General features: G+C 51.8%; 8 protein-coding genes across 8 annotated transcripts; 5 read left to right on the top strand and 3 right to left on the bottom strand.

Annotated features, from left to right (window-relative positions):
- Nucleotides 1–120: 120 nt before the first annotated feature.
- JCM6883_002911 (uncharacterized protein) lies at nt 121–2,264 on the bottom strand (the record flags this gene model as incomplete). The annotated part of the gene is made up of 11 exons (XM_076630703.1): nt 121–321; nt 389–451; nt 510–582; nt 653–842; nt 895–990; nt 1,066–1,243; nt 1,306–1,380; nt 1,469–1,701; nt 1,786–1,848; nt 1,924–1,976; nt 2,074–2,264. 11 exons carry the CDS (start codon nt 2,262–2,264, stop codon nt 121–123), a joined length of 1,416 nt encoding a protein of 471 aa, XP_076489440.1.
- A 191-nt stretch (nt 2,265–2,455) lies between these two features.
- Nucleotides 2,456–4,093, bottom strand: JCM6883_002912 (uncharacterized protein; the record flags this gene model as incomplete). Its single annotated transcript, XM_076630704.1, has 1 exon — nt 2,456–4,093. The coding sequence occupies one exon, from the start codon at nt 4,091–4,093 to the stop codon at nt 2,456–2,458; it is 1,638 nt and encodes a 545-aa protein (XP_076489441.1).
- A 304-nt stretch (nt 4,094–4,397) lies between these two features.
- On the top strand, nt 4,398–5,883 carry JCM6883_002913 (PQ-loop repeat-containing protein; the record flags this gene model as incomplete). The annotated part of the gene is made up of 5 exons (XM_076630705.1): nt 4,398–4,559; nt 4,621–4,758; nt 4,824–4,906; nt 4,960–5,590; nt 5,653–5,883. The coding sequence occupies 5 exons, from the start codon at nt 4,398–4,400 to the stop codon at nt 5,881–5,883; spliced, it is 1,245 nt and encodes a 414-aa protein (XP_076489442.1).
- Nucleotides 5,884–10,422: 4,539 nt separating this feature from the next.
- On the top strand, nt 10,423–11,233 carry JCM6883_002914 (uncharacterized protein; the record flags this gene model as incomplete). Its single annotated transcript, XM_076630706.1, has 2 exons — nt 10,423–10,500; nt 10,565–11,233. The coding sequence occupies 2 exons, from the start codon at nt 10,423–10,425 to the stop codon at nt 11,231–11,233; spliced, it is 747 nt and encodes a 248-aa protein (XP_076489443.1).
- Nucleotides 11,234–12,211: 978 nt separating this feature from the next.
- Nucleotides 12,212–13,973, top strand: JCM6883_002915 (uncharacterized protein; the record flags this gene model as incomplete). The annotated part of the gene is made up of 5 exons (XM_076630707.1): nt 12,212–12,449; nt 12,654–12,758; nt 12,818–13,171; nt 13,234–13,337; nt 13,410–13,973. 5 exons carry the CDS (start codon nt 12,212–12,214, stop codon nt 13,971–13,973), a joined length of 1,365 nt encoding a protein of 454 aa, XP_076489444.1.
- An 891-nt stretch (nt 13,974–14,864) lies between these two features.
- Nucleotides 14,865–16,930, top strand: JCM6883_002916 (uncharacterized protein; the record flags this gene model as incomplete). The annotated part of the gene is made up of 6 exons (XM_076630708.1): nt 14,865–15,912; nt 15,975–16,030; nt 16,093–16,165; nt 16,228–16,291; nt 16,355–16,641; nt 16,707–16,930. The coding sequence occupies 6 exons, from the start codon at nt 14,865–14,867 to the stop codon at nt 16,928–16,930; spliced, it is 1,752 nt and encodes a 583-aa protein (XP_076489445.1).
- Nucleotides 16,931–17,423: 493 nt separating this feature from the next.
- JCM6883_002917 (inositol-pentakisphosphate 2-kinase) lies at nt 17,424–18,798 on the top strand (the record flags this gene model as incomplete). The annotated part of the gene is made up of 3 exons (XM_076630709.1): nt 17,424–17,831; nt 17,892–18,170; nt 18,247–18,798. The coding sequence occupies 3 exons, from the start codon at nt 17,424–17,426 to the stop codon at nt 18,796–18,798; spliced, it is 1,239 nt and encodes a 412-aa protein (XP_076489446.1).
- A 1,797-nt stretch (nt 18,799–20,595) lies between these two features.
- JCM6883_002918 (DUF3429 domain-containing protein) lies at nt 20,596–22,211 on the bottom strand (the record flags this gene model as incomplete). The annotated part of the gene is made up of 7 exons (XM_076630710.1): nt 20,596–20,682; nt 20,761–20,902; nt 20,988–21,142; nt 21,232–21,426; nt 21,503–21,621; nt 21,716–21,857; nt 21,924–22,211. The coding sequence occupies 7 exons, from the start codon at nt 22,209–22,211 to the stop codon at nt 20,596–20,598; spliced, it is 1,128 nt and encodes a 375-aa protein (XP_076489447.1).
- Nucleotides 22,212–22,240: the final 29 nt, after the last annotated feature.

The following is a 22,240-nucleotide window of genomic DNA, read 5'->3' on the forward strand; positions in this document are numbered from 1 at the left end:
TCCAGCTGGTCTTACCCCGGCAGCGCAGTCAGACCGATAGATACTCTCTCAATCAGAAGTTTGCGGCAATAGAAGTTTGGAAGTCCGCGGCAATCTAGTTCTCCTTGCACTCTACCGTCCTTACTTCTTTCCCTTCTTCTTCTTTCCCCCTGCTCCTCCGCCTGATCCATTCGTTGTCTTCGCTTCCTCGACGGGTTCGGCCTTCTTTGTCGGTAACACCCATCCAGGGGCGCGAGTGAGTACCTCGACTCCTTCGGGCGTGATGAGGAGAGTTTCTTCGAATTGAGCTGAGGCTTTTCCATCGCAAGTCGCGGCAGTCCACTACAAATCGTGTGAGATACAGTCAGCATGATGGCGATGGAGAGGGAAGAGGCAGCGGAGAGCGTACGTTGTCAGGCCAATGCACCTCTTTTTGTTGTCCAACGCAAATCATCGGTTCGATCGTGAAAGTCTGTAAAGAGAGTGAGTCAGCTCGGCAGCTTCTGATGATTGCGTACGGGATGACTCACCTGACCGACTCGCATCGTTCCGGAAGCACGGTTTCCAGCATAGTGAGGAACATTAGGGGCGCAATGGAAAAGTCTGCGCGAATCCCAGAATTCATCAGTTGCCCTGTCTCAGTGCATACTCATGAGCATCAGAGTAGACTCACTGGTTGATCCCGTGACCGACATAAGTTTTATTCGTCGAGAACCCTCGCTTCGACGCAACAAATTCGATCGTTTTTCCAACGTCTTGATACTGGAAGCCAGGTTTACACAGTCTGATCGCTTCGTCGAGACATTCCCGCGCACAAGCGATAAGGTCGAGGTTTGTTTGAGGAACGGTTGAACCGACGGGGTCTACCGAGAAAGGAGTCAGCAAGAGCAGTGAGGGAGGGGGAAGAGGACGTACAAGTTGCGTTGATATCGCCGTGGAAACCGCCGTGGTATAGGGTAACGTCGAGGTTGATGATATCGCCTTCGACGAGCGGTCGAGCATCGGGAATACCTGGAAGTTGACCAAAAACTCAAGGCGTCAGTTTCCCGTTTGACTGAGCCTTGGAGCGTTTCCTGTCGAACTCACCGTGACAAATGACCTCGTTCACACTCGTGCATACACTTCGAGGGAATTTGTGGTAACCGAGAGGGGAAGGGTACGAATCTCGTTTGATGCACTCCTCATGAACGATTTGATCGATTTCGAGGGTCGTAATCCCTGGTCGGATAGCTGCTGCTGCGATGTCCAATACTTCTCGAGCGAGCTGTTGACACGTGAATCGTTCAGAACTGCACCGAGCGAGAGACTGAGGGATTACGAGCTTACTCGACAAACTTTTCTCATTCCTTCAATCTCTTCCGCGTTCAATACTTTCCCGATTCGTTCTCTTCGATTCGCGATCTGTTCCGAGAACGAAACACCGTTCACTGAGACGTCCATTTCCTTATTTTCGTCAGTAAACTGTTGCAGAATAGAAGTCCTGACTCACGACATCCCTCAATCCGTAGGAGATGACTCTTCCCACTTCCTCCGCTTTCCCCAGGACATTCCCTCCGAACACCCCGGACCATTTCGAGGGTATTGAATCGATCAACTCACCTTCAGTTGCGTAATCTGGTTTAGGGATATGTTCCGGAATCTCTCGTTTCGGCACAGCTTCGTTGGGCATCACGGCTCGTAAAGGTCCAGTGTATGTGAAACGTCCATCGAAAGCGTCCTTAGCTGCGGGGAGGGAAGAGAGAAGGAGGTTTTAGGGAGTCAGTTCGGCACAAGAGCAAAGACGTGAGAGGACGAGGTGCAGCTTACTGCCTTCAAGGTATTGGTACGATCCAGGTTCGTTCTTAACGTGCAGCAGCTTGTGCGTCTTCCCTGTCAAGCGAGAGCACGAAGGAGGAAATAATGAGTGAAGGTCCCTCCTCGGCTCGCAAGCTGTTCAGGACTCACAATTGTCTTTGAAGCAAGTAGGACTGCAGAACTGAGCTCCTGGGATCTTCAACCTATTCCCCAGCAACGAGATTGAGGTCAATTCATCTTTCATCTCTTAAGCCGTTTTCTGTCCGGCTCGATCACTCAAGGAAGGGATTGGAGGCTCACGTTTGACAAGTCGGACAGGTGTTCTTCCTATCTGCTGGCTTCCCACATCCGTTCATGCAGAGAGGAACTCCAGCGCTCGGAGTTGTCGAAGAACCGGAAAGAGCGGTTGAAGATGGGATAGGGACGGCTCCGTTTGCCGCCATGGCAGGAACGGCGGGTTGAGGTGCTGGGATCGGGGCGGGATCCGTCATGTTGTGAGAGGTGTGGAAGAAGTGAGAGAAGTCTCGCGCGCGGAAAGTGAAACTCGAGTTTCGCACAGAAGTCTCTCTCTGTTCCGGTAGGTGAGAGATGTAAGTGACGACAACAATGACAGCGAATATGATTACGACCACAGATAAAAAACACTGAAAAAAGACTCCAATTTTCGTTTTTTCCTTTTTCGTTACAGACTCCAACCTCTCCCACTGGCCTCGAGTCCCCGCAGTTCCCCTTCTTCCCCTTGCGCAGTCAAGATATCGACAGCACTGTCACTGTGGAATCTCAGGACGGTACCCCAACGCTTGATGCCTTCTTCCGCCTCCGTTCTCGGTAAAGATTCCGCTTTCTCCTCAGGGTCCTCCTCCTCCGAAGTCAGGTCGGAAGAATAGCTTCTTCTCCTTATCTCGTCATCATACAAGTCGGGAAACAGTCGAGGGGGTGACTCCAGAAGCAGGGAATCACGTCCTCCTCCTTGCCAACGCCGTGAGCTCGTTGTCGACGACTCAGACTCCGTCGTTGTCGTCGTCGACGGTGTATCGTGTAGCAGAGGGTGCCTCGAGGAAGCTAGACGGTAATGAGGGGGAAAGTCGGCGGGAGAAGCGGGAAGGAAAGACGCCGGTTTTCGGGAAGATCGAGGCGGAGTTCGAGTAGTCCATACAGAAGGTGAATGTGGTAGACGACTGGGTGAGTGGGATCCCGAGAAAGAGGATGTTGTGGGAGGTTCTTGAACGGAATCTTGAGCGGGAGTTGAGTTTTGATTTTCGTCTCTTCTTGTTCTCCGGGGCTTTCCTCCTCCTGGCGATCTCCTATCGCTAGCTCCTCCCGACTGATCCTCTGACCGGCGTGCCATTCCTTGTTCATTTCCGCTCGAGTGATCGTTCCATTTCCGCACGACCGGTCCCAAAATCCAATCAAACAGGACACTCTTCGCGCCGAACGAGTCCCTCCTCAGCCCCGTCCACAAAATCAACAGCTTGACCAACTCCCATCTCACTTCCGCGGTGAATCGTGTTTTTGCGGTCGTTGTCGTTGAGGAGGAAGAGGAGGCGAAGTAAGAATGAGGTAAAGGAAGGTTTTCGAATCGAGAACGATCTGAGGATGCTGGTAGTGGCTGAGGGAAGGAAGACGAAGGACGAGGGAAGTAATTGGTCGGTACGAGGAGGTTTGCGAATCGACTCGCGAAAGGGACGGACGGGAACGTCGGGAATCTCTGCGAGAAGTCCAATCTCGGGTTATTCTGTATGATTGAGAGGTAGGCGTATCTCGAACGATAGAAGAGCGGGATGATCCAGAGTCGAAGGAATCGAATGTAGGTGTATCTGAGGGATTTGAGGGAGTTTGCGATTCGAGTTGCGATTCGAGGCCTAACGCCGCCTAGGGGGGATATTGGTGGAGATGTTCGGAAGGATTCGAGCAGCGAGAGGGAGAAGTAAAGAGTCCAGAACGACAGGAGATGTTGGACTTCTCGCGAGAAGCTCGTTCCTTTTTCCTCCTCCTCCTCTGCGCCGTCTTCCTTTGTTTCGGCTCGTTCAATAAGCTTCAGAGTCCTTCCTACTGCTTCGCCAACTCCTAAGAGTAACATGAACGCCCTCCATTGTCGCCTCCATCTCGCTAACAATCCGACGAAAGCGACTCCGAGAATTCCAACGACCGTTTCCCGGGACGCTCCTAATCGTTGCAGCACTGTGCTCGGTCGGGACAGGAATAAGATTCGTTCTATTCGTTCGAGTCCGGCGAGTACAGGGTCGAAGACGAGGGAAGGGAGAGGATGAGAGGGAAGATGGGAGGTCAAGAGCGAAGTGAGCGGGAGACTGTCGGCCATCGCGCGCCCTCTTCTGTAGGGTCCGTTGCGTCCTATACGAGTTTGGTCGAGTTGCTAGCGATCGAGGGCGTTGGCGAAGTGGATGAAACGCGTGAAAGAAAATCTTCGCCGGCAAACTCGCTTTCGCCAAACCCCGGCTGACTCTGATTTTCCGCTGCACCCACGTGTACGAGATCCATACAGTTAGCAAGCGCTCGTAACGAAGAGCGCGAGTTGTCCGAATTTAACCTTTTCTCTCGCCGAAATCTCGGCCGCGCTTCGTGTCCTCTCGCCTTCCACTCGCCTCAATCAACGACCAAACGAGATGGAGACACTATTCAGCGCTGCACGAGACCCCTTTGAAGCGTTGCATTCTCGTCCGATCATCTCTCCCTCGACTTGCAAAGCCGCGTTTCAGCATAATCGAACAGGCGAGATCCTCTCCATCTGCATCGTCGTCGGACTCGTGATATCGTATATTCCACAAGTGAGTCCTCCCTACCCCCTACGAGCCTAACCGAGACTGACGGGGAGCGTTGTTGGGTCAGCATTATCGGATCATTCGACATCGAAACTCCGATGGATTCTCTCCATTGTTCTTGTTCTTGGGTGCGACGAGTAGTGCGAGTAGTCTAGGGAATATCATCACGCTGCAGTGGGGTCAAGTGGCTTGTTGCAAATACCTCGTCAGTTCCCCTCTCCCCTCCTTCCTCCTCCGCTTCGCAGGACCTGATGCTCTTTCGACGTGTAGACCGGTGGACAATGCTTTGAGTCAGTACTCGGGGTCGTGCAGATCTTTACGCAATGGTTCTGTTTCAACCTCATATCAGTCTCGTCAAGTCTCTCTGATTTTGCATTCCGTCGCTTACTCCTCTCTCCGTTGGCAGTTTCGTCCTGTACCTCCTCTACTACCCAGTCAACTCGAAATACGTTCGCTCCGTGCCCATCACCGAATCTTCCCTTCCTTCTTCCCACCGCACTCCTAAACCTTTCTACGATTCCCTCGTTCCGACCTTCATGAAATCCTCTACCCCTCCCGGCTTCATCCGCGCGCCTCGACAACGGCCACAGGGCGAGCGTCGACCTTCATCACTCTCAGTCGGAAACTCTCGACAAGAAGACCTGTCCGATTCCGATTCCGCCGTTTCAGACGACGCCTCTTCCTCCTCTTCCTTCGATCCTCGTAACGTTCTCCTCCCCGGTCAAGTCCGACACGGCTTGATCATCCTCTCTCCTTCCTACCGTCACTCTCTCTCGTATTTCTTCCTCGTACTCCTCCATCTCCTCCTCACGTTCCTAACGACTTCGATCCTCCTCATTACGCTCCCAGGAGAACCGAGGGGAGATTCACCGAATCCAGGGAGGGAACATCCGAGTGAGAGAGCCGTGAGAGTGTGGGCGACCACGTTGGGATTGTTGAGTGTTGCGTTGGGATGCGCTCAATATGCGCCGCAGTTGATTCATACGGCGAGGAAGAAGCTCGTAGGAAGTTTATCGATTCCTATGATGCTACTACAGGTGATTCTCTCTTTCATGCCGTCCTTTTAGGGCAGAGACTGACCGTTTTTCTGTGCCTGAAGACTCCCGGTTCATTCGTTTTCGTCTATACCCTCGCGATCCGACCTGGAGTCGACTTCACCGGATGGGCACCTTACTTCGTCACCGGAGTCCTACAAGGAACTCTCTTGATCCTCTGTTTGATCTTTAAGAGGAGACAGCAGAAGTTAGGAATCGACGATTGGGGTAACGAGGTTAGTAAGAACACGAGGGAGTCGCAAGGTACAGAGGAGACGTCGAGACTGCTAGGGTAAGGGCGAAGACAGGACAGGATAGATAGACGGGTTTGTTTCTTACGGGTTTTTCGGGTACAGCTGGCTTCCTTTTTGTATTTCTTCACGTCCTTACGCTCTCTCACCTTCTCTCCTTCGCTTCCCCTGTGTCTCATTGATTACTCTGGCCTTTCTTTCTCTCTACGCAAACCGTTATCTTGTTCGCTGATCCCTGCGAAACTTCGGGGAGCTTTTCCCGCGAGAGTCGAGCGAATCGTCCCCCTTTTTGGGTCTATACTGCTTTAAGCGTCCTCAGAACCCGCTAGCTCTCGACTGACCACTTGAATGGAGGGCCAACAAAGCGATGGTCAGCGAACTGGGATCGGGAACGATGTTAACGATGTTCTTTGCTCTCTTCCTCTCTTACCATTCACTCTCACCACTCTTCGCCCATCCGACTACTCGTTTATATCTCATTAAACCCGCTAGAATTACATACGCGAGTACCCCTCCTTCATTCTCCGCCTGTCGACTCTCCTTCCGTTTCATCAATCAACCTTCGTTCGACGTCTTCACCGGTCCGCGAGCGACTGGAGAAGAGACATAGCTGCATCGTTAGGCAGGTCAAAGACCGTAGAGTCGATCCGGAACGCTATCGGTGAGTTTTGGGCCGGGTCTCATTTTCACTTGACCTGTCCCCTCCTCAGTCGGCTCGCCCCTGACTTTGCTCTGAGCTGTGTGGTCGAGCTAGGGTACCTTTCGACTTCCCTGTCCTCATACTCGACGCCTCGCAAATATGACCGACAAGCTTTCTTCCCTCCCTCCCGAACTCCTTCGCGAGATCATTGAAGCCACGGTACCTCATACCTACCATTCCACCACGTATAGGCAACGATAACGTACTCTCTGCTCCCTCTCCCTCGTGTCGCGACAATTCCGCGAGATCGCACAACCACTTCTCTTCGAAATCGTCCATATTCAGTCGAATCCTCAGCTCGACCTGCTTGTATCCGACGGAAATGGGACTTTGGGATCTAAGGTGCTCATTTTGGAGAGGTACTTGAAACCCGAGTCCGTGAAGGCGCTTTTGGGAAGTTGCAAAAACCTCGAACGTCTTCTCCTCAAGCGCTCCGAGATAGACGATGCACTCGACCTTGGGGTTCTAGCCGAACACTCGAGTGAGTCTTCTTCGAATCATTCCCTACTCTACCGGCCCGAAGCCTTTGCTCCAACTTTTCGTGTTTCGTTCTTCAAAACTCGTCAACCTCGAAATCTACGGGTCTGGCTTCGAATGGACCGTCTCACGCCCATTCACTCCGCTTCAATCGCTCACTCTCGACGATGACGCGTTAAGATCGATGATGGGACGTATATTGAATCCGGAGGAGCTACCATCGCTCCGAGCCCTCGGAATCCGATCTATCAATGCTTTTCGAGTCGACAAAATCGAGGGAATCAACCTGTCCAAACTTGTCCCACAACTCGATACTATTTGCGTCTCCGGAGACATTTACCGTCGGTTCAACAACAATCTTCTCTCGGGCTACTCTTCCCGCACCTTGGTCGAGGTCGACGAGTACGAGCTCGGGTATCCTGACACTCTCCAGTCTCTCGCATCCGCTCAACACCTTCGTATCAAAGCTTGCGGTCTTTGGCGGTCGTACATGTTCCAGAGGATCGCGGGCTTCATCTCGGACCGTCGAAAGTCGAAAGGCTCGCTCCTCACGTCGATTTATCTGGATTCGTCACTGCATTCCGTTCAAAACGAAGCGATCATCAAGAAGGTAGAATTCTCACGAGCGATGGAGGAGTGTGAGCGAGGAGGAATTGAGGTGATTTTCGAAGAGCAACCCGCGTTCGATGAAGACCGTTTCATTTCAAGTGAGTTCTGGTCGAGGCAACGAAGGAGAAAAGAGCAGGAGTAACTGGATACGCAAGTCGACTTGTGGAAGAGTCGAAGATGATGAGCATGAGCGACGAGTTAGGGCTGAAGAAGTGAAAGTTTTCGAAGTGTTCGTTTTCCATTCTGTTTGTTCCGAGTTTTCATGATTGTCTCTTCTTTCTCAGTTACCTTGTCGATGTTGCATTCTACCTGCCTCTTCAAAGCGAGGAGCGGAGCCAGCTTCGGCACAAGCAGAATTACAACCCAGAAGAACCATTTCGATTTGCATTTCCTTCCTGCCTGCTTCCAACTTTGGGTACGGCATGTTCGCACTTCGCCGAGATTGTGACACCGTTGTCGCTGTCCGCCTGCGAAAGAGTACTTGACCTCAAGCGCGACCGGTCAACTTGAAGTTACTCCCGTTCCATCTCACCGCTCACCTATACGCCTCATGATTTGACCGACTCGCTCGAAAATTCCTGCAAGCAACTCGTCTGAATCATCTAAGCCAATCAAGAACGCCTACCTCCTCCTCTGTCAACCGTAGTCGGCTTTCATCAATAAACTCTCGTTCAACGCTCGGAACCCCCCTCACGCGTCCGGGAGATAGACACAGATAAGCGGGAGGATACGAGAAAGGTCGCAGTGTCAACTGGGATCGTCATCCGTAAGTCTGAGCGAGAATCCGATGCAGTTCTGCCTCGTCCTTTTCGATTGAGATTTTCGCTCGTCCCGCTGTGTCTAACCCTGCTTTGAACGTTTGAGATCGAGTAGACAACCTTCCGCATCCTCGGCTCCTCCGCGATGACCGACAAGTTCTCCTCTTCCTCTCTTCCTCCTGAACTTCTTCGCGACATCATAGAATCATCCATCGTTCGCACTTACCATTCCACCACTTACAAGCAACGACAACGTACTCTATGTTCCCTCTCCCTCGTCTCGCGCCAGTTCCGTGACATCGCCCAACCACTTCTCGGCGAAATTATTCACATTCGAACGGAATCTCAGCTCGCCCTGCTGCCACCAAAGGGAAAGGAAACGTTCAGACCCAAGGAGCTTACTCTGGGCGATGATCTGAGAGTCGAGATCGTCGAGGAGCTTTTGGGAAGATGCAAAAGTCTCGAAAGTCTGCAACTCAGGCGCGAATTCGAAATGGATGGCCGTCTGGACCTTGATGTTTTAGCCGACTACACGAGTGAGTCTACTTCGATCCGATCCCCACTCTGCAGCCTCGAGGTCTTTGCTCGAGCTTTTTCGTTTTCCATTTTTCAGAACTCGTCAATCTTCAAATCTATGGATCTAAGTTCAACTGCACCGTCTACCGCCCTTTCACGGCTCTTCGGTCTCTCGCCCTCTACGATGATATGTTCAATTCGCCAGTAGCGCGTATGTTGAGTCCGGAGGATCTACCGTCGCTCCGAGCCCTCGGGCTCAAAACATCTCGTGTCACGTTACCCAACATCGATAAAACGAAATTTCCCCGACTGCTCCCACAACTCGATGCGATCTGTCTTGATTCAAACTTCTATCTCCTCACCAAAGACAATTTCCTCTCGGAATATTCTCCCCGGATTCTGGTCGATGTCCCTCCTAACCACCTCATTCGGTCCAACTCGATTCAGCTCTTCGGATCCGTTCATCATCTTCGCATCAATGACCACGGTTTCTGGCGGTCGGAAGCTCCTCGCGACATCGTGGAGTTCATAGCCGACGCGGGAAAAGCGCAATCGTCGTCCCTCAAGTCAATTTATCTAGATCTATCGTTTCATCCCTCCGAATTCACACCAAAGAGTCAACTTCGACGTGCGAGATGGAACGAGTGATGGAGGTGTGTAAAGGAGCTGGAATCGACGTGATTTTCGAGGAGTAACCCGAATACGTTCAAGACCGTTTCATCTCGGAGGAGTTCTGGTCGAGGCAACGAAGGAGGAGAGAGAGGGAGTAAGGTCCTCTGCGCCACAGTGGATGAGTGGAAGGTGTTTGCCCTGGTCAGAGTCTGGAAGGAGGTCGAAGAGGGAATGGAGATATCGTTCGTTTGTTCTATTCTACTTCCTTGCTTTCGGAGTCGTCGTTCTGTTTTTGCCTTCTCTTTCTTGCTTCTCTTTGCGTACTACTTCGCTGTAAGTATACGAGTTCTGCTTTACTGAGCATCGCTCGAGCTAGCGACATGTGACAACGCGCTGAACGGACGAGTTCGATAGTCGCATCAAATTTCACGTTCTGCTAGTTGTTCTGCGCTCGGACTGTGACGCGATATCAGGTCTATCAGGTGGCTATCGTCGCTGTCAGAGTAAGCGAACGTTTCGAGACCAATGATTCAACTCGCTCCTTTACCTCTCAACTCACCCTCTACCCCTCCTTCAGCGCTCGACTCGCTTCAGAAGACTTCCATCGTCTGCCTGGTGCAGCTCGACTAGCTTGGAACGTCTCAATCTTCTCTCAGCTTCTCTTCTTTAGCTTCATCATTCAACTCGACTTCTTCCTCCGAAACCCGTCGTAACTCGCCGCAGACGCATCGAAAGACTGTCAAAGGAATACAAGAGACTGTACAAGACCTGTGTGAGCTCCTTCTCTTCGTATCTAGGGAGCTCTCAATCAACTCACAGACCTCTTCCGTTTCTCGCCCTCCTTCAGCAGCGAGGCTGCCTCGCTCGGAGGAGCACGTCTGTACCTCTCAGAAGCTTGCTCTAGAGTGTGACATGGCCGATCCTGCGTTTCTCTGCCGTCCGCTTCAAGGGTTGATTCGATCCGACAGCGAAGTCTCTGGTAGTACAGTCGTTAGTACCTCGAGCTTACCTATGAGCAAATCGGTACGCTGACACTCTACCTCAATCCCGAAAGCCGAATCCTCCGTCTCCCTCGAAACTCTCGTCGAAAAGTCGTTCTTCTCCAAATCAGCTCGAGACGATTTCTCAATTGGATTCGCTTCCTCTTCCTGAGGTCAATCTTGCCGGCGCAATCGAGGAGGACAAGAACGAGAAGAGTGAATGTCAGAACCCGTTACTGAAGAACGAAAAGGTTTCGAACGAATCTCGCCAATTCGAATTCCCTTCGACCACTTTGCCCTCACTCTCTCGCGATCTACCGCCCGTCGATCCGAACGCCATTGCTCTCGCACACACTTCCCATACGACGCTAGCTCCTGACGTTCCTTCGCCTTCGCCGACTTTCTCCCCAATTTTCCCTCTCGCTCTCTCGGCTCTGAAAGGCTCACATCAAGGAATGTCCGACGGCGATAGGAGTGAGGAAGAGAGGAAACGACGAAGAACCGGAGGACTTCGGGTCAAGTTGGACCTTCGAAAAGTGGCGAAACCAAGCAGAAGGTCGAATCCGAATATCGGCAGTAACTCAGTCGAAATGGGTAGTAGGAAAAGCGGGGCGGGGAAGTGGTCTTACGAAAGGCCTCAAGCGGGACGACACAAATTGGGTTTGGGAAAAGATGAAGCTCAGAAAGAATCGCAGTCGGTATGTCTGAGTTTTCCGTTGAGCGACGCCACGAACGGAGACTGACGATCACTCGACACGATCACGCTCAGACTAATCCTCTTCCTCGCCGTCCTGCGCCCTTTCAGCCGTCGAACTCTTTCACTCAACCCGCTCGCATCTTCCAGCCTCACTCCCGATCGTATTTCCCGCACGATGTCACAACGCAACTGCCTGCAAACCCATACAGTATGCATTCCCAACCGACTCTGCCAGCTGTTCCCCGCTCTTCTACTTGGATGCCGCCTTTCAATCCTCGCTCAATTGCTCCCTCGCAACCTCTTCTCTATCCTCCGACCTTCCAGCCCAGTCGTCCTCCTCCGCCACCACCTCCTCCGATGTCCTGTTCTCCTTTCCCACACAATTCGTCAGCTGTCTCCTCCGACAGCGTAAAGCTGACGAAAGCGACCCCGAACTCAAACTTCTCTCCCTCTCCATTTTTACCTCAGAAACCTCCTCCTCCTACTCGCAATGCTTTTCCCCTTCCGCTTGCTCCTCGGGCTCTCTCCACATCAGGTGAATCGAGCAATCAAGTGAATTCGATGTCGACGCCAAAACCCTCGCACCGCAAAGTGAGCTCGATTTTCCCTCCCGCATTGCTGATCACTCGCTAACTTTCGGTCGTTCTCTTCGACCCTTTCAGATTTCTCCCGAACTTTTCTTTCCTCTTCCAGACAAACCGATTCCGTCGGCTACTCGACGTTCCGATCCTCCTTTACGTTCCGACCCTCCTTCTCTGCCTGTCGATTCACTTCCTCGAACACTCGAAGAAAAGGCGTCAGGTCGACGAGTCTCTTTTGCTCTTCCTGACTCTACATCTCCTCCACCTCCTCCCGACTCGAACGCCGCACACGAAGATACAAAATCAGCTTCTTCTCCGACGATTGAACCCGATTTCGATTACTCTCTCAACCTTTCGCTCTTCCTCAGTCTAGTTCTAGTCCTCGCATCTCCTCGGAAGTCACGGAAAGGCGAAAGAGTGTTTCGGAGTCAACCTTGAGCGACATGGAAATTTCGGAGCTATCTGAGGAGGAAAAGGAAGATTCGGAACTCAGAGAGAATGCTGGACATTCGAACGGATTTGAGACGTCGCTGGAGGAAGGTCGAGGTGGTGACGTCGTAGCTGAACCAGAGGACCAAGAAGAGGAGGAGGAGGAAGGAGGAGAGATGGAGATGAAGAGCGTCGAGGGCGATCAAGACGACGGGCCGGCCCCAGAAAGGGTCGAGAAGAAAGTCGAACCTCGTGAATTTCCACCTTTAGACAGTTCGACCTCGAGAGTGCTCTCTGATCGACTGGGGGTCACTCCTGTCTCTCTAGATCTCCCGCGATCTCCACGAGCTATCTAGTTGGATCAAAAAGTCGCGCACGAAATGAAAAGTCAGTCGACATCGTCCTCTCTTGAACTCATCAGGCTTCACTGACTCTCGTACTCGTTACTAATAAAAGATCTCTATCGATTTGAATGGACGGACGCTACCGCTTCAACAGCTCTTCAAGCCTTCATCGCGGGTCGAGACGCAATCTTCGCTGCTCAGCGCCAATCTCCCCCAGGTAAGCTTCCCTTACCGCCCTCGCTTTGGCCTCCTCTGACATCTTGCACTCTCCCTCAGCCGAAGAGGAAGCTGCAGCTCTCGAAATCTTAACCGGCAAGAAGGCTTCGCTCGGAGACGCGACGGCGCGATCTTACCTTCACTGCTTCGCTCGCTACCTCGTTTTCTGCCGAATCGCTCAAGTCTCACCATTCCCAGTGACCGCCGGAATGACGATTCTGTTCCTCCACCAACAAAAAATGAAATTCCCGACCAAAACTCCAAATCTCGGAGTATGTTTCAAAGCTTGTCGTTGTTTTGCTCGTTGTACCTTTTCGATCTTTAACCCGAAAAGTGACCGAGACGAGTACGAACCGTGGAAGGACAGCAAGTATCTTGCGGTCGAGCTCGTTCCAGGCGTAGATTATTCGAGCGGTGAGTCTTTGGGTCCTTTCAGCCAGCATTGTTATCGCGCTGATGCTCTGTGACGAGGGTAGAATCGCGCCCGAGACGCGACCAGAAGAGGAAAGCTCCGTCCAAGAAGAAGAGAAATCGCGATTCTCATTCTCCCGAATGTTTGCCAGCAAACTCTCCTTCATTGGTCAGTCTCCCTCTCTCGTCTTCCTCTCGTGATTCGTCAATAGACGAACCTTTGCCTGTGCTTACACTGTAGTTTGATCAATCGACGAATCCCCTCGGGTTGAAACCAACTGCGCGACGAACTCTCAACTCGCTCTCGACTCTTGAACTGGCGGACTTGGTATCCGCTCCTGACTCGAACGACGTTCAAGGCTCACTTGCCTCGTCCTCTCGAGTCGAAGAGCCTGTTCCTCATGACCCGAACCTCGCTGAACTTTCACCTCGTCCTCTTTCGAAACGACGCACGAAAGCAACCAGAAACCGAGTACCTTCTTCCGCAGTTGACGACGACTTCTACTCGAGTCCAGATCTTCCACCCTTGCCGTCGCTTCCTGCAGTCGAACCGAGTTCTCCTCATCTCGTCACTTTTCTCCGTTCCCTCGATCCTGCTTTGTCGACTCTTGCTCCCTTCCTCGACGACGCAGGTTACACCACGCTCGACTCTCTGGTTGAGTTCTGCAGCTTATCGTCTAGGACTCGTCAGCTCGTCTACTCGTGCATCCAAGAAAAAGGAGGAGGAACGATCGATTCGAGCTTGTTCGAAACGTTGGAGCGAAAACTTGTCGAAGCTGAGGAAAGTGACTGGAGTCTCGCGTAAAAGATTAAAAGGGTTGAAAAGTGAGAAGGAATAGTACGTCTCTGTTCCCGCTGGCGGGTTGTACTACAGTCTTCGTCGTCGTTTGTTCGTTTTCTCTGTCAATGATTCAAACCGTTCGTCCTCTCGTTTCTCTTTCCTTCTCGTCCTAAACTTCTTCGTCTCTCGAGTCTCATCAAACTGCTCAACGCTGGCGCGCGTCATCAGGATCGAAACGAAGATGCAAAGCTTTAGCGCAGAAATCTTCCGCTCACGAGAGACCGTTGGAACGGACTTCCCCGAGTTTTCGTTCGCAAGTCGGCGAGCTCTAACGACTCTGCGGTACTTGTTGTCTACCCACGACGCGCTTAGGCCACTTTCGCAACTGCACGAAGCTCAACTTGCAAAAAAACGGGAAGAACTTCAATTGCAAGTTGGGGATTTCCATCATTTTTCAGCTTTTTGCAGGCGCACTGTAACAGAATGCGTACGGCGATTGCATATCGTCGACGACTCACGGCGCCAAAGTCGTCTTCGTCGTACAGACTCAAGTTCGCGATCTCTCTTTGCTTTCTCTCCTCTCACTTCACTTCCCTCGAACACAACCTAGCTTCGACAATGTCCGACGAAGAACAACATGAGCGTCATACGACATTCCGAAAACCGTTTCAACAACGACGCGGAGAGATCTTCCACTAAATTTCGGATCTAAACGAATCTGCTGCGAACCACCTTCTTCTCGGAGCTAGAAATGAACGTTACGCGCTGTGCTGCATTACAGGGTCCACCGGTGCTGCTCTTCCTCTCTGTCTTTGCGCGTCGGACTGTACCGCTTCCTTCGATCCCTCATCCTTTCCCTCACTCTCTTCTCGACAACTTCACTGTTGAACCGGCTGGACCGAATAACGAGCAATCATGTCGACTACTCTACCTCCTTCTCTCAGGTCTCGACGACAATCTCAGACACCTCTGTTGGGTGAAACTTCGACTTCGACTTTTCGAATTCGAACTCGCTGGCCCAAGGTCCTTGCAGGTACTATGGCAACCGTATGGGCGGTGAGTTATTTAGGAGGAGAGGTAACAGGAGTACCCGAAATCGAGTTATTGAGGAAGCAAGTGTTTGGGGAAGGGTTCTCGTCGATTTGCGAAACGAGAGGAGGATTTACTCCCTTGAGCCTGGAGGACGAACAACGACGACTCACGATCAGGATCCAACCTTTCGGAGAAGGTACAGCCGCGAGTTTCCTACCCGAAAACACGATCCTTCGCGACTCTTTCCATCCCGTTTTATCGTCGCAAATCTCTTCACTCTTCGAAAACTCCTCTGATTACTCCTACTCGGCTCAACCTCCTCTCGACACCTCTCAATCATGTCTCATCCCGTCGACTCATTCTCTCCCCCTCCTTCCAAAATCGAAAGTTACCGCCGCTTCTCCCGAAATATTCTTTTCAGTTTCGACTTCTCCCGACCGCGCCGTCATCTACGCCCCGATCTGGAAACACTTCATGTCAAAACCCGAATTCATCGAAGGCGACAGTCTACAAGCTCCGGGTTGTCTCGTAACGGACGCTCACGGTCAAGGAAACCATGGAGGAATGGCTCAAGCAAATGCCGAATTTCGTCGACAACGTCTCTCGTGCACGATGCAAGAATCGTCTCGAGTCGGAGAACGATACGAGATGCGAGTCCTCGGGTTGGTTCGTGACGCATGGATCGAAAGTGAGAGGAGGAGATGGCAAGAGAACGCTCCCCTCGTCGATTGGTTCGTTTTCGCGGATGACGATACATGGTTCAGTGATGGTGCGATGCTGAGGGAAATGTTGTCGGGATTCGATAGTAGGGAAGATCATTATTTCGGGGCGTTCTCGGAAACGAAAGGAACGGTAGAGAGTTTCGGGAGAATCTCGTTCGGTGGAGCGGGAATCACTCTTTCGAGGGGGTTGGTACGGAAAATGCAGTCGAGTGAGTCTCTCCCAGTACAGTCTTTGTGTTCTCGTCGCTGATCTCTGGAACCATTCGGATAGCTCTCGATCGATGCGCAGAACGATTCGCAGACGTTTTCGGCGGAGATGGAATCTTGGTACGTTCTTGTCCCCTCACGTTCGCACGCTCGTCGAGACTGACTCTAAGTACGCTGCGTAGTCAAACTGCGCTGCTTTCACTCGTGATATGCCTCTCGAGAATCTCGTCGAAGAGATCCCTTCCATGCGTCAAAGTGAGCCGAGTCCTTTCCAGCTGTAGTTCTCGCCGTAGCTGAAAAGGACTTTCGCCTCGCAGTGGATATTCGTGGCGATGCTACCGGTTACCTGACGAGCGGTCGAGCTCCGTTCATGTCTTTACAGTCAGTTCTTTTCTTTTTGTCTTCCGCTATCAACGAAAGTGACCGATCTCTTCATGACGCTAGTCACTGGGCAAGCTGGCTCTCCTTGATTCCCGGTCGCAAACCCCTCCCATCTATCACTCTCTTCTCTCGCGCCGCCTCGATTCTCGGAGGATCAAATTTCCTTCGTCGATTCATCTTCGATTCTGGTTCGGTCGAGGTCGTCCTCGGATACGCCGTTACTTTGTATCGTGAACCTCTGCAGGATGGGGATCTCGGAGCGACGGAACACTCGTGGGACGGCCATGAGAGCTATCTTCCTTTGAGGAGAAGGATGGAACCGGGAAAAGAAAAGCTCACCTACTATATCTGTGAGTGCTCCTTCAGCACAATCTTTGCTGAGAGTGTCGCTGATCCTTTTTTGGCGCCCGAACAGCCTCGATCGACCGTCTCTCTGACAACCTAGCGATCTTCCACCACACCTGCAACTCTCCGACTCTCTCCTCTTCCTCCCTCAAAACATTCTCCATCCTTTACGACGCCCGATCCGACAAAGCCTCTTGGTCGACGAATCGACACAATCCGGGATGGGCGAGAGCTAGTCCTCGTTCTTCTTTCGATCGAAAACAACTTGGTCAGAAACGCATCTTCCACGCTTAGATGACCTACTCGGGTTTTCTGTATATAATACGACCGTTACTGTTCATAGACCCTTAGCATCACTTCCTCTCCTACCGCATCATTCATCCATTATAACTGTTTCCACTACTCTCGCTCGTTTTAGACTCAAAAAGCATCGGAATTAAACAGTGCTGGTTCACTGCACACGAATGAGTCCGCTCTAAGGCCCATACGTAAGACATTTTGGCTACGTCGGCGCATGAGACAAAGTTGCGACGAGTGAGAAACTCAAAACGAAAACTTGAACTTGAGCTTTTCTCGTCCTGTTCTTTCGTTTCGTCGCTTTTCCGCTCCATTGTCCTGCTCATGAGTATCTTGAGCGCTAGTGAATGTATTCGATTCAGATGCTCGTGGTTCCGGACCTAGAAGCTGCTCGAGTTCGTCATTCAACAACTTGAACGTTTCTCCCTCTCCGCTTGACGTTACCTGCATCGACTCGACGAAATCGCCTCGTATCTCTCGCAACCCATACATGACCTCGACTGAACCCCCTTCGATATCGTCGACTCGCCCAGAAGATTGGAGTTACCTCGCCGAAGGAGGAGCGAACCTCGTCCTCACCTATCGCTCTCAGGACAACTCGGCCTTCAATAGAAAGGTATTGAGGCTAAGGAAGAGGAACAAGGCAGGCAAATCGCTTGGAGGAGAGGCGGATACCGACTTTCACAACTTCATCATTCAACCTCTCTTTCCTCATGCCGTCGAGCTCGAGACGGCACCGGTCGAGCGGGAATGGCTACAAGGAGTACAGAAAATGCTGGACGAGGAGGAGACTCGACCACAAGAGCGAAGGGAGACGAGTGAGATTGATGTCGAGAGTCAATTCGGAATTCTCGCGGACGATCTGCTAGGAGGGGAAGGGTTCGCATTCGAGATCAAGGTGAGCGCACTCTCAAGTTCAGTCCATTGCTAGAGCTGAACCGCCTGAGTCGAGCACTAGCCGAAATGGGGTTTCCTCCCTTCTTTTCTCGAATCTGAGCTTTCGCCCTCGACTCGCTCAACCAAGAGCACCTACTGCCGATTCTGCATGCACCGGTACCATCGATCTGGCTCACTCAACGACCATGCCGAAGGTTATTGTCCTCTCGATTTATACAGCGGAGAAGAAGCTCGAGTCCGAAAAGCAGTCGACGACCTCTTTTCGCTATGGGTTTCGAGTGACGGCGAGGCGAACAACTTTCGAATCTTCCACAGCGGCACAAGAGCTACTCCTGGCGATGTAAGCTCTATTTCGCTGAATCGCTGAAGACTCTGGTCTCCTCGAGCTGATTGACCCTTTTTTTCGACCTGTTTAGCTTTCGCCACTCGCCGCTTCATTCGAGGCGGCCTCCTCCCTCTCTTCGCTACGAGAACACATCCTTAGTCTCCTCGTCCCAGCTCTCCTCAGCTCTCCCCTTCTTGCGAACCTATGCCAGCTTCAATCTTCGCTCGATTCGCTCGATGTCGATGGACTCGCCTCCCGTATCTCCACCGAGCTCAACATCGACCTCTCAGACCCTTCAGTCGACTTGTCGCCTCTCGGACCTCAGCCTACTGTCGAAGAATGGCAATCTTTCCTCTCGACATTTCGACAAACTCCGACCTCCCAGCTCGATCTCCGCCAACTCGTTCTCTCGTACTTACTTTCCGCGACTTTCAAAGACTGTTCAATCATCGTACGCCCGAGCACGTCGTCGAACCTGGGTCAGGAGGAGGCTACGTTGAAAGCGATCGATTTGGATCCGAAACCGATCAAGAAACTCGCGAAATGGTACGAATTGGATCGAGCGATCGTCGAGAACTGGAAGAAGATGCTGGAGGGACTGAGCGAGGAGGGACGAGACAAGTTGAGGAAATGCTCAGGTTGAGCCGGGATGAAAGAAGGGAACAGGAAGAAACAGGCGGCTTTGTTCGCTCAGAGCCAGACAAAGTTGTTCACGGTGAGTTCTTCGTCTTTCAGCTGCTTCACTGTGCTGAGTGTTGTGAGAGGAACTCTCAGTATTCGACTCCACGCGATACTAGAACGACTTGGCCGAATCCTCATTCGTCCGCTCGATCTCGCTCTCAACGCTAGCTCCAAGGCTCGCCACGTCACGAGATCGATTTTGGGACCGACCGACGACTCAACAGCATCGGCGAGGTGCGAAATCCTGAATCTTACTCAGTCTCAATCTCGCCTTTTCGCCGAATCGAAGAAGGCTACGAACGAACGACACTCCTCCTCCGGCTCCATTTATCCGCTCTCATCAACCTCTTACACCTCTGTGGTTCCTGTCGACCCCTTGGTGGTCTCCTCTCGATTTCCTCCTCACCCTTCTCTCCGGCAAAACGTTGTCTTCCCCTCTCTCCGCTAGCGTGATCCTCTCTCCTCGTCCCTTCGTGCGTTCGATAACCTGTCATCCTACCTCCGGGCTCATCTCTACCCATGCTCGCATTCTTTTCGCCACCTTCATATCTCTCTCCCGCTCGTTCGGTTTCTCATCCTTCCCCCTCCACGGCTCTCCAGCATGGAATCGACTCCTCGGACACTCTAAATACCCTCTCGACGTCTACCTACGGCTTCGATGCAATGGCAGGTGAAGGAGGTCGTCACAACGGATCGATACTTTTGTCAGGTGGAGCTATCGAAACGTGAATATACATACGAGAAAAGTTGCAATCGTGATCTCATCTCTTCCTAGACCATCTCAGCGTCGGAGAGACGAAGTAGTTCGACAACGGACCGGAGAAGTCAAGAAAACAAGCTTGAGATTTGATCTTTCGTGAGCTTTGATCGTTCATTCTCAAACGTCGTTCTGCGAGGCTAAGCGTGAGCAGAAGCACTTCTCAGGCGATCTGTCTCAGAGGTTCACCGCAAACGATTTTCGGGACCCTCGAGCGGAAATGAAGTGTAAGCTTTTTGAGCTCGAACGGTGCAGTCAAGCTGCGGAAATCTCGAGTCCACCGTTTCGGGAGGTTACGTCGGCGCGGAGAGCTCCGCCACCTTCACGCAATCGATTTGGGTAGCAAGTCACCAATCACTCGGTCACGCAAAGGGATTTAGCGAGGAGAAAACCGTTCGTGCTGAAAGCTTCGTTTTCGACAGGGCACATTCCTTGCGCATGTTTCCTCTGATACAGGCAACATAACGCAAAGTGATGTTGCACTTCTCACTTGAATCCGAGCGAAACGAAGGCGCCTTTGGAACGCAAAGAAGGGACCGTTTCTTGATCCGCTCGCTCCTTGTTAGCTCGAGTCAACTCTCTCACAGTCTCTCTCGCAGACTCCAATCGCAGCTCTAACAGAGTCCTCGTACACTCCGTGCGACTAGGCGCCAATCAGTGCTCGCTGAGACTGCATGTCTCACGAAAGTTTCGTCGCAAAGGAATCGAAAACGAGAAAAGACGCTTTCCTCGCGCTCGACGAATTCCCGCAGCTGCGCTTGAATGATGCACGTAGCGAACGGACCTCTGGTCTAACGAAAAGGTATTGGAAAAGACGCAAATCGTTTCAGTGTCGAAAGAAGCAGCAAAAACGACATGAAGATGATATTTACAGTTTTCTTTCGTCGAGCGAGAAAACGTCTCGTGGTTCCGACGCAAAGGGTGGGAGAGCTATAGACAGTGTAAAGGCTGAGGTGAATAAGCAAAGAGAGGGAAAGGGGTATCGACATTTCGAGCGCGTGTCTAGTTGTCTTCGACTTTCTTGATCGCTTCAATCTTCGAATCTTTCTTCTCCTTCTTCGCTTTCTCTGCTTGTTCTTCCTTCTTTTTCTGTGACCGCACGATGTCGTCTTCATCAGCCTCGAGATCGAAACGACGAAAGGGCGATGAATCAGAAAACGAGCTCACTTTCTCTTCCTCCTCTTTTCGTTCCTTCTCCTCTTCTTCCTTCTTCTCCCTCTCTTTCTCCTTGTTCACGAATTGTACATAAGCTCCTCCATCTTCCGGTTTCTTCGCCGTCATCTCCCCCAACTCTACTTTTCCTTCCGCACTATTTTCCCGTTCACATTCACTATGATCAGCTCTCGCACTCGGAAGCAGAAGGGAAGGGAAGGGAGAGAAGGGATGTGACCTACTCGGGTACTCCACCTTCACCAGGTCTCTTATTCTCCTTCAATTTCTTCAATTGAGTCTCAGTCTTCGCGAGAGTAACGTTGACGGAATAATAACCTTGAGCGGCGAGAGTGAGGAGGATAGAACCCCCTACGACTGAGGTTAACCAGAATCGATACTATCTCGTCATCAAAACTCATCGTCAGCTCTCCTCGAACTCGAACGAGTTCCCATTCCGGAGAGAGAAAAGAGAGACGCTTCGCTTACGGTAGAATACCACCTCGGAGCCCATCCCTTCGAAGTCGTCTGTTGATCAGCGTACCACATTCCAAAGAACGCAGCCCATTGTCCTACGAGCGCCATTTGACTCGGGGCCAACAACAAAGTCGACCATCCCGCGAGAACTGGAGCGACTCCGAGGAGGTAACGAGGGTTCCCTTTCACTCCTCCGTATTTAGCCCACTGCACTCGAGCGAAGCGAGAGCGTCAGTGAGGAAATGAGAGGAAGAAGGAAGGGAAGGAGGAGATGGGAACGAACTTCGAATCCCCAATGAACGGCACCTAAGAAAGATAAAATGATTGAACCGTATTGAACTTGAAGTAAATTCGTATGTTCCAACAAGGCCAATGCCGTTTCCGTATCGAATTGTGCGTTCGCTACACATTACCCTCACACGAGAGAGAGAGTCAGCTCAGAGAACGAATGAATGACGTCGCGCGCGAGAAGCGAAAGAAAGCAGAGAGAACGTACGAAGTCCCTCATTCGCGATATAAGCTTGACGAGCGAAATGAACTGAAGCAGCTGCAGTACCCGCATACGGGAGTAGTCCCGCTGCACCCCAAGTGATAGCGGGTTTAGGAACTTCAGCGATAATCGTATTCTTCAGGGTCGTCTGTTTCCCCCCTCTCATCTTGATTAGCTCTGATTGACTATCGAGAGAGGTACAGTGATGACTTACGATCTCTTCTGCCATTCCCCCAGCTCCCAACGCTTCCTTAGGTGCAGTTTGTGATGTAACATCGTTCGCCCCTGCAACGGCTTCCGCAATCGCTCTTCCTACTCCCCGGGCTTCTTCTGCGGCGGATTTACCGAGTTCTTTGAAGTCCTTGTTCGCAGGGTTACGGGAAACGGGATTCGCTTCGGAGGAGCGGGAAGAGGGACGGAGAGAAGTGGGGAGAGAAGAACTGAAAGTTCGAACGCTAGAGCGCGCGAGAGGCGTAGAGAGTCGGAGTGAGCGTGTAAACATCGTCGAGGATAAGTAGTGAGGAGAGAAGA

The sequence above is a fragment of the Sporobolomyces salmoneus genome (assembly GCF_050403485.1).
Source record: "Sporobolomyces salmoneus JCM6883 DNA, S_salmoneus_JCM6883_v1_ctg11, whole genome shotgun sequence".
Taxonomy (NCBI): Eukaryota; Fungi; Basidiomycota; class Microbotryomycetes; order Sporidiobolales; family Sporidiobolaceae; genus Sporobolomyces; species Sporobolomyces salmoneus.